At 34.2% G+C, this 9,853-nt stretch overlaps 1 protein-coding gene across 1 annotated transcript; it reads right to left on the reverse strand.

Annotated features, from left to right (window-relative positions):
• Window positions 1–6,713: 6,713 nt before the first annotated feature.
• LOC115991562 (major latex allergen Hev b 5-like) lies at window positions 6,714–8,662 on the reverse strand. Its single transcript, XM_031115352.1, has 2 exons — window positions 8,526–8,662; window positions 6,714–7,578 (listed from the first exon to the last, which is right to left on the reverse strand). The coding sequence occupies exons 1-2, from the start codon at window positions 8,538–8,540 to the stop codon at window positions 7,126–7,128; spliced, it is 468 nt and encodes a 155-aa protein (XP_030971212.1). The 5' UTR covers window positions 8,541–8,662; the 3' UTR covers window positions 6,714–7,125.
• Between the last annotated feature and the right edge of the window lie 1,191 nt (window positions 8,663–9,853).

The following is a 9,853-nucleotide window of genomic DNA, read 5'->3' on the forward strand; positions in this document are numbered from 1 at the left end:
ATGACTCGCATGCTTCAACAAGTGCAACAAATAACTTCACAATGCAGTCAAGTTGGCATTAATGATTTTGATTATGAGGTTTCTAATGGTTAATTTGTGTTTTTGGGTTAATTTGTATTCGGATAGTAATAAGGTTTGTGTTGTGTTATCAACTAGGTAGTAAACAATGACAGTAAACAAAGTCTTTTTGGTCTTATCTTATTAGCTAGGCAGCTGTTTACTTTGATTTGAAGAAGCATATATTATGATGAATGAGACAGAACTAAGAAACATAAAACAGTCATAGATTATGTTCCTTGCTTTAATGAGAGCTTTTGTTTACTGTCTACACGGAACGAAGTCTTAGGTTAATTAAGCTTTACTCCACGTTATTTCATTTGAGCCATTTGCACAGAAGTGTGCTCTTAGGAACCATTTGTAGTGTGTGATAATGAAAGTAGTGAAAGCGAAATACATGGATTTTGTTGGGAAGGAAGCACTTAATCATTCAGGCATCCAACAACTAAACTATGGTGCTTCTTTAGGTAATAGAATGGTGAAAATTACCCTTAGCTAAATACATTTCTTCGAAGCATGAATTTGAGAATCCACTTGATGCTTTTCTTAGTGTTGTTTGATTTAATGTTTTTGTGCTACTCACAATTTGGATGGTATGGAATCAATGATTCACATATTTTGAGTTAGTACTATTCTTAGTTATTAAAGAAAAGAAAAAAGTTGATGGGTTATGAATCTTTTGCATAGAATCAGTATCTTATTAATAGTTTTAACTAATATCAATTTAGTACACAGACATGAAGGTGGAAATGAATGTGCTTGCACGCATTCTTTGTGTTCTTGCTATTGGTGAGCACTATTAGTCACCAGTATCCTAGCTCCTTTGCCTTGAGAACTACTTCAAGATAGCTTCCTGATGTACCAACATTATGGAATCAGCTTTGGAATTGTTCTATCCCTTAAAGATTCTGGTCCTTGCTGTATTTCTAGCTTTAAATGTGTCTCGTCCATTTATTCTTCTTGTGTCTTGCCCCTGCAACTTTGATATAATACTGCCATTATTATATTGACATTGACTTTGAAAGTCTAGTCTTTGAAAATTTGATGAGTAAGGAAAGGGGAAATAGGAAAAAAAAAATGAAGGGAAAGGAGATGGAACAAGAGTTCATGTTAACAAATGTTATCATCTAAATGCCTCGTGAATAAGAAATTGTCATCCTTCCCAAGTTCCCATGTCAACTTTGTAATAGTGTTCTTTATCTGTGGGAGCTCTCCTCGTATTTGGCAATGTGTGATGTTGAACATTGGAATGATTTCCAGTGAAGTACAATCATCACTCATCACTTGCCCGGTCCAAATAATGGACTAGCTAACTACTTTCAAAACCTTTGCAAAAGTGGGGTATTGTTTTTAGGTTTAAACTTAGATACAATTGTTTTTGGATATTATATCTTATGCTCTCTTAATGAACTTAACTACATGATTGTATTAACCAGTGCAGTAAAAAAAAGTTATCTTTTTCTAGGAAAATTAGATTCAACCTTGTGTTTCATTGATCAATGTAACTATGTGGTTGAATTTAACTAGGGAACTTAAGGTAAAATATATGTGATTTCCATATTGTAGTTGCGGCCTTTTGAACTCCAAATTTCCCTTGTAATGCTCATGCATTAAGCAATTTTGAATTCCAATATTTGATATCGTTGTGTACTAATAAATGCCTTTTTCTTTTTCTTTTTCTTTTTTGTATATAGGACGTTCCTCCGATCCTACAATCTCCAGCTCTCCAAAAATCATCAACTGCATCCCATCAACCAAGCAACTTATAAAATTTATGTTGGTGTTTGAGGACATTTTGTGTACAAAGAACCACATTTGAACAAACATATTTTCTGCATGTGTTGAAAAATATTTTGAAACACTTTGGAACTTTGATTATGGTATTAGTTTAATTTAAGTGTTGAAGGACTTTCTGTGTACAAAGGACCACATCTTTTATTTTGTTATGTATTTGATAATATATTTCTATGTTAATATTACATTAGTTTGGAGACGTGTGGTGTTGTTAATTAGTTGCATTTGTGGTATTGTGTTAGTAGAGCTAAAACTATTACAGGTTCTTTGTAACAAGTTTGTAAAAAAAAAATAGTGGTCTTAAAACTTGCTAAAAAAAAAAAAGGACCTATAGCGGCAATCAAAAAGTGCCGCTAAAGGTGCATATATTATGATTAAAATGAAGTCCTATAGTAGCATTTTTGCCCCACCACTAAAAGGTTTATAGATATAGCGGCGTTTCTCCCTACCGCTAAAAATGCAATGACTAAAAGGTTTATAGATATAGTGGCATTTCTCCCTACCGCTAAAAATGCAATGAGTTCGTTTTAATTGGTTCCCTATAGTGGCAGGCATAATCCGCCGCTAAAAGTCAATTGACACGAATTTTGACCTCATATAACGACAATTTTTTGCCCGTTGCAAAAAACCAAAAAGGCCACTAAAAGGTGCATTTATAGCGGCGTTTTTTGTTACCGCCGCAATAGAGCTATTGTGGCACCGCAAAGCTGGCAAGTAGAACTGCCACAATAGGCCAAATGGACCTTTAGCAGCGTTTTTTTGGGCTTTTGCGGTGGTTTTGGACTGCTGCAATAGTCCCCCTTTTTTTTTTTTTTGGTAGTGTTATTTATAGTACTTTCAATAAAAAGTTTTCAGTTTTAACAAAATAAGTGATCCCAAACATATCCTAAATGTGGAAATAACACTTTCTCGAGTCTAGCCGAAGAGACAATATTCTTAAAAAGTGTTCAAGTTCTTAATACAAGATAGTGTTCTATAGTTTCTATTCTTTTCACAATTTCTTGTCCCCTTCCTTGGAGGGATTTCTCTCCTTTATATAGTCCCTCCCATTGCATCTGAGACATCCACCTGTATGACTCAAAGCATTAGTTTGAATGTTTGTCCTATCAGGGCTCTGCTGGAGGTGGTAGAGTGTGCTGTAAGCTGTGAAATTACTATTTAGGGGTTATTTCTTCATTAATGCGGCCAACTGAGTTGGTACAATGCATTGAATGTGGAGGTAATGGCTACTTTACCTAGATATTTCCTCTCTTCTTTACTTGCACATCTTTAATATCTTCCTCGGTATCCTATCCTTTCATGCAAGTGGCTAGCTGAAGAATTCTTGAGGATTGCTTGCTCTTCGGTCTCCTCAGATGATGGGCCTCTACGTCTTCCCTCCTCGGGTTCTTATTCACGTGTCTAGCCTGAACTGGTGTGCGAACGGGTCTTTTTCCATCCCCAGACTGGGCCCATGTTCTTTATTCTGCGTTTGGATCCTACCCTCACATACACACACACGCAAGTGCAATAAAGTATAGGGGGAAGGAGATTGTGCAAGAAATTAAAGGGATGACATAAATATAAATGGGAAAGGAGGTTACTTGGAAAATAAAATGGATGACATAAATAAAAAGGGAAGGGGATTGCTCGAAGAATAAAAAAGGATGACATAAATTAAAGGGAAAATGGGGTTGCTTGGAAAATAAAAGGGATGACATAAATTAAAGGGAAGAATAGTAAAAATCCCAAAATGCCTAGGTGGGATGAGATTTCTTCCCCCTAAGGGTACTTCCCATGTAAGTCCTAGGAGATGGTCCAATACCCATCTAGAGAAAAAAGCACAAAAACATAAAACAAACAATAACAATATGAACATAAAGATAAAGAGAGAGATATATACACAAAAGTATAGGAAAATAAAGCAACAATGAACAATAAACAAGCTAAAGAAAATGAATTTATATATGGAAATGATGTTTACAAGATAATAAAAGAGGATGGGATGGGTGTACCCCATCCCTACAAGCTTACCCACAAAAATTACAAGCAAAACTAGATGAGGCTTTTTTGTGGTGGAATTTCTATAGAGAGAGAAAGAGAGAGAGAGACTCTTTTTTTTTTTAATTTCTAGGGCTATTTTTTCCAGAATTTTCTCACTTTTTTATGACTTTCCTCATTTTTTTTTCTCCCTATTTCTCTATTTTTCACTCATTAAAAGTTCCTTATTTTTACAAAAAATGAGGGGGTATTTATAGGGGGTGTGGAAAATGGGAGGCTAGCTTAGGTGTAAGCTTCCCATTTTTGCCACCTTATCAGCCTATTTCGTATTTTTCTGATTTCTGGACCACTTTCGTGTAGTTGTTTGGAGGCCTTCCTGAGCTCCGTTTTCTTCAAGCTTTATATTCTTGGAAAGATTTGGATGTCTAGTTTCCAAAGGTCCTATCCTCGCTTGATTTGGAGCTATAGTCATCAAGATATCATGCTTGGAAGGAAGGTGATGCAGTGCTGAAATATTCTGTGACGTTTTTTTCTTAAAAAATTCATATCTTCCAATCCAGGGCAAATATCGTCGAGCCCTTTTGATGAAAAATAGCTAAGACCTTGTCCTTCAATATGGTCCTGCCTGTTCGTTCCATTTCTTTCCCAATCGATACAGTTTATTGCGCGAAGTTGGGTAAAAAACTGCCAGTTTTTCCTTTTAAAAAAAATGAAGATTTTATTAGGGTTTTCAATATTTTAGTGATATATCATCCGTTTTAACTCCGATTTTGGAAAATAAACTATCATTTCGAAGGGAAAAATATTCCCTACAATATGGTCCAAAATTCAATATGATCCAATGGTCGAATCAAAAAGTCAACTTTTTTACCATACGTAATTAGTGTATTGGTCTTAATTGTTGCAAAAATGGTTTTTAAATATTTTGACCTTTTGATCCACCATCCAATCATGTTGTATTTATTTTTTACTCGTTTTGGCTTTAAAATTCATGATTTTTCACCTTTTTCAATTTTTTTGATTTTTTGATTTTTTGATTTTTTTTTTTTTGGTTGCGTGAATCGGGGCTTGACAAAATACAATATTGACAGGCGGCATATTAGGGCTTGGGTTAGTGGCGAGTGGAGGAATAGATGGGTCGGCAACTGTGCAGGGGGAGATGGATCGACGAGGAGTGGAGGAAGAGAGAGAAAAAAATGAAAGGAAGAGGAGAAGAGAAAATTGAATGAACACGATGTGGGATGAAGAGGAAATAGGAAAAAGAAAAAATGAAAAGAGAAAATATTATTTAGTTGGAGGATGAAATAAAGTATTGATATTTTGGTATAGTTTTGAGCTACAGTGCACTGCCATAGATGGCAGTTCATTGTAGCTCAAGTGGTAAAAATTTTAGCAATAACACCACTATTGTAACCTCATTTTTGTTATATTGGTTGTTAAAATAGCAATTTAGCAATTTGATACTATCAATACTAATGCTTTTAAGTGCTAAAACTGAACTTTAGTCTTTACTCTTTATCAATACATCAATTGTTTCATCGTACACATAAACATGGTTCAGTTTCTTACAAGCCTTCTAAATCTTTATATTAAAAATTATTAAAAATTTTGAGGCTGAACAAGGCCTGTATATTGGTTCACATCGATAATTGCACATCACATGCATCATCGAAAAATATGTACCATCAAATATAAAAATGAGAGTATGAGATGAAAACACAACAAATCATTGTACCCTGAAAAAAAGTTTTTTTGTTGTATTTTTTACTAAACTCTAATCTTTTCCTAGTAAATTATCTATCTACTGGAGAAATGTACTAAAACGTTTTCTTTATATATATTTTGCTATTATCAGAAAATAATGCAATTGGGATAAATTCTTTATCTTGTCTTTTGTTCATATTGGTGTCTTCTTCTTTTTGCAATCTTTTATTTATGCTCCAACCTTAAGCAAAGAATAAATGGATTAATTAGAAAAACAAAAGAATGAACTTGTCATTGGAATATTCTAATTGGTTTTTACACCGTAAAACCTACTAAATAGAACTCTTTGTAATGGGATCAACCAACCAACATACTGTATTGAGAATAATTTTACAAATTCTGATCATGTCCAAATTTTAAAATTTACTATTCCTATCATTTTAAATTTTCTACTAAAATTATAGCCAAACTAGGAAATTTATTAATGATGGGATTTTAATTGATGGGGATGCAAATCTTATCATTTGTAAAAAATTTGCTCATATGACAGTTTCTTCATCTAAACGCACAATAAATTTGGCAAGCGTGCATTATGAGCAACCACATGATTCAGAAACACTTTGAGCATTGATGTATGCACCATTTCACTTCCCCTTCCTCTATGAAGGAAATGTTAGAATTGATGTAGCAGCTGTCCACATTCCAATTTTTCATCAACTAGTGCAGACTTCCAAATATCATTGCCGTGTGCCTTGCTCGATCAAGCTTTGCCGTCAGTTTAATTGAGCTGTATGATCCTGATTTATTTATTTATTTTTCCTTCTGAATATTCACTATAGTGTTGGCAAAATGAATCAGTTTTTTAATTTTTTTCATAATGTATATGGTTGATAAATTGCAATATGGCAAGCAATAGTAACATAGTTAATATGGTGACTTCTACAACAAATGGCCCAAAGAAAAAGGAACTCTATATTCAAATTTGAGAACAAGGATTCATGATTCCATTAAGCATCTTGCTCCTTTGACAGGTCGGAAGTAAAGTTGATATCATCATAATATGTGTCCCATCTAATATTATTGATTAGTGTTGACAAATGATATATCTGCACCAAGGCTACTGCCCCAGTTAGAGATCAAGCATAAAGATCAAGCATGTATATATGAGACATAACATAGAAAACAGAAAGATAATAGTAATATTATTATTATTCAAATCTAGAAATCACATCTCATCAATGCACACCATATCAAACTCATCTGACCCTTTTGGAACCAACATCCACACCCCCCACCTTGCACACTTAAATCCTCCTATGTATAAACTTCACAGAGTTTCCTCCATATATGGACCATTTCATATATAAGGTATATGGAAGAATGCTGACATGGCTCCAAGTACTTACACTGTCTACCTTCGAGATTTCAAACCCATCCAAAGCCTTACCTGAATCATAAACATAATTAAACTAGAGAAATAGAACTAAATAGCATTCTCAACCTTGAAACAATGCAACCTAAATTGAAAGACACCCAAAAGGGCCAAAACTAAACGATCCCCTCTTCTAGTATCACTTCATTCATAAAGCTCTATTCCTCAATCTTCTCAACTGGGACTTCAGTGCTAGGCTCCACTGCTTTTTCAGCTGGCTTCTCTTCCTCAACTGGTTTCTCTACCTCAGCTGGGGCTGCTGCTACTTCAGTGGCTTCAACAGTCTCTTCTTTGGTCTCTTCCTCAGCAACGGGTTCTGCTTTCACTTCTTGAGTCTCTTCTGCTGGCTTCTCCGCTGCTGGCTCCTCTGTCTCAACCTTGGTTTCCTCAACCACAATATCCTTGGTCTCAACTTCTACTGGAGCTTCTACAGATTCTGGAGCAGCTGGTTGCTCTGCTGCTGGGGCTTCAGGTGTCACTTCTTTTGGTTCTTCAGTGACGGGTTCTGGGGCAGCGGGTGCAGCCACTGGCTCTACCTTTACTGTCTCCTCAGTCTTTGTCACTTCAGTTGTCTCATTGACCTCAGCCAATGCTGATGGAGCTGATGCTACCTGCAATACCCGATTTATCTTAAATGAACTAACCAATTGAAAAAGGATCTGAAACAACTCTGTGCTTTGTTTGATCAATTACTTATACTACCATTAACATATAGCGAAAGATTTAGGATTAATATATTGAAGAGAAAGACAATGATTAGTAAGCAACAGAAATATAATGCAGCCAATAACAAAAAAAAAAAATTCTAATAATTCAGTTTGAATTAAATTTACCATTTTGTAATTCTTTAATTTTTAGGCCAAAGGGTAATTTATCATGGTAATAGAGTATCGGTGATCTTGAGTTCAAACTTACCTTTTCCTAATAATATAAGCCTTTGTGACAAATGATCATTTATCAAAATTATTCAAGCAAAAAAAGAAAAACTTGGATTGATCAAATTAATGATCTTGTTAATGAAGTTGATGAATTGATCTATCAAAAGAGCTAGATTTAATTAGTTTGATATAAAACATTGCCGAAGCTCAAAGATAGAGTTAGTGTTATAGCACATGCACTGATATCATTTATAAGGTGGCACAAAACTCTTTTTTTTTTTTTTTTTAAGGTACCACAAAACTAGATGAAGATTGATTGATCTGTTACTCTCGTGAGAGAGCTAGATTGTGTTCAGTAACAGACCAAAAGGATCATGCTTTTTGTATGATCGTAGTAAAAGCAAGAACAATCATTCCCATTTCTAAAACTATATGGTCAGGTTCATCGGATGTTGTAAACATAGACAAGGGACTCTACGTGCAAAAAAAAACACGGTTTTCAATGAGAAATGGCAAATGGGCTTGTTGAAAACATCAAATATAACTCCACAAATACTTTGATCTTTCAAAGCTGGAATCGTTAGAATCATTTATATCAGAAGATGCAAATGGATTTTTCAAAAGCAAAGAACTAGACAAAAAATATATAAGCAAAAGTGAAGAAGAGATTAGTTAAATACCTCAACTGTGGCCATTTAGGACGCAAAAAGTGAAAAGTAAAAGAAAACTTGAAGAGAGAAAATTGAAAGAGGTGAAATATATGAGTAACAAAGGAATGAGAAAGAGTGCTTGTGAGTGAGTGAGTGAGTGAGGAGCTGATCCATGAGACAGCTATATATATAGTCTAATATAGAGATGGTGTGGAGAATACTAGAATTAATAAAAGGAAATGGGAGTGAGATTAGTGTGAGCGCCTTTAGAATCTTTGGCAAGAGGACAACTCACGTCACTAACACAAATTAAAAGACATTTGGTAAGTCTAGCTGTGAATGTTTTTCTTTTGTTTTTTTAAAGAATAAAAGTATTTTTAGATAAGTTTTTTTTTTTCTTCATTATCAATAGCCTTTGTACACCATTATTTGTATAAGCCAAATGGTGGAGGCCATTACTCAAATCAGTATCATATCTTATAAGTGGGTTTCTCTGTGTTTTTTAAGGTGGGGCATCATCAATACTGGCTATATATCATGCATCCATGTTCTAGCATTTATCTTTTCGCCATTGTTTTTGTGTTATCATAGACCCTACCATGAATAAGATTGCCACTCTATTTTTCCTCCCTGAATACGAATACACTACAACAACAACAAAGCTTTAATCTCAAATTTTTGGGTTAATTATAAATATTTAACTGACTATTCAAAATTGACAGGAAGTCGGAACGTTACGACTTGTATCTATAAATGTTTTATTCATAATAAAATGATTAAATTATATGTTGGCCATTAACTTATCACAATCCTCTTTCTCTTTTTTGAGTTTGGATTTGTCTCTAAACAAAATATTAACACTAATTGGATTTAGAAATGCGAACACTATGATATGAATAATTACAATCTGCCTTTCTAGTAGCCATTAAATTAGACCATCATATGATTTTTGAATTTTGGGAGTTGTTGTACTGAACCTTTTATGGTAATGTGTATGTAACTATGGATAGAAATTTTTTTTTTTTTTTTTTCCTTTTTACGATTTGGCTTGAATTCAGTGTTCTAATACATTGCACTGAATACAATCAAATCTAAAATTTGCTTATATCTGCATCGTGTCCAATCCACTGCATTAGACTGAAGTTTTGCCCATCCGATATGTTTTTCCATTGCTGGTAGAATTTTTTACCTGTCATTTGAGTATATCTGACTATCGATAGCAATAAACTTATGTTGACACAAATTCTTGTACTTGAATCTGTTTTTTTTTTTTTCCCACTGCATGCCAAGAAAGCATGACTCCGGCTGGCAACGTACTATATCTGTGTAATAGTCCAATATTGTATTATTCCATATGT

The sequence above is a fragment of the Quercus lobata genome, chromosome 5, assembly GCF_001633185.2.
Source record: "Quercus lobata isolate SW786 chromosome 5, ValleyOak3.0 Primary Assembly, whole genome shotgun sequence".
In the NCBI taxonomy this organism is placed as follows: domain Eukaryota; kingdom Viridiplantae; phylum Streptophyta; class Magnoliopsida; order Fagales; family Fagaceae; genus Quercus; species Quercus lobata.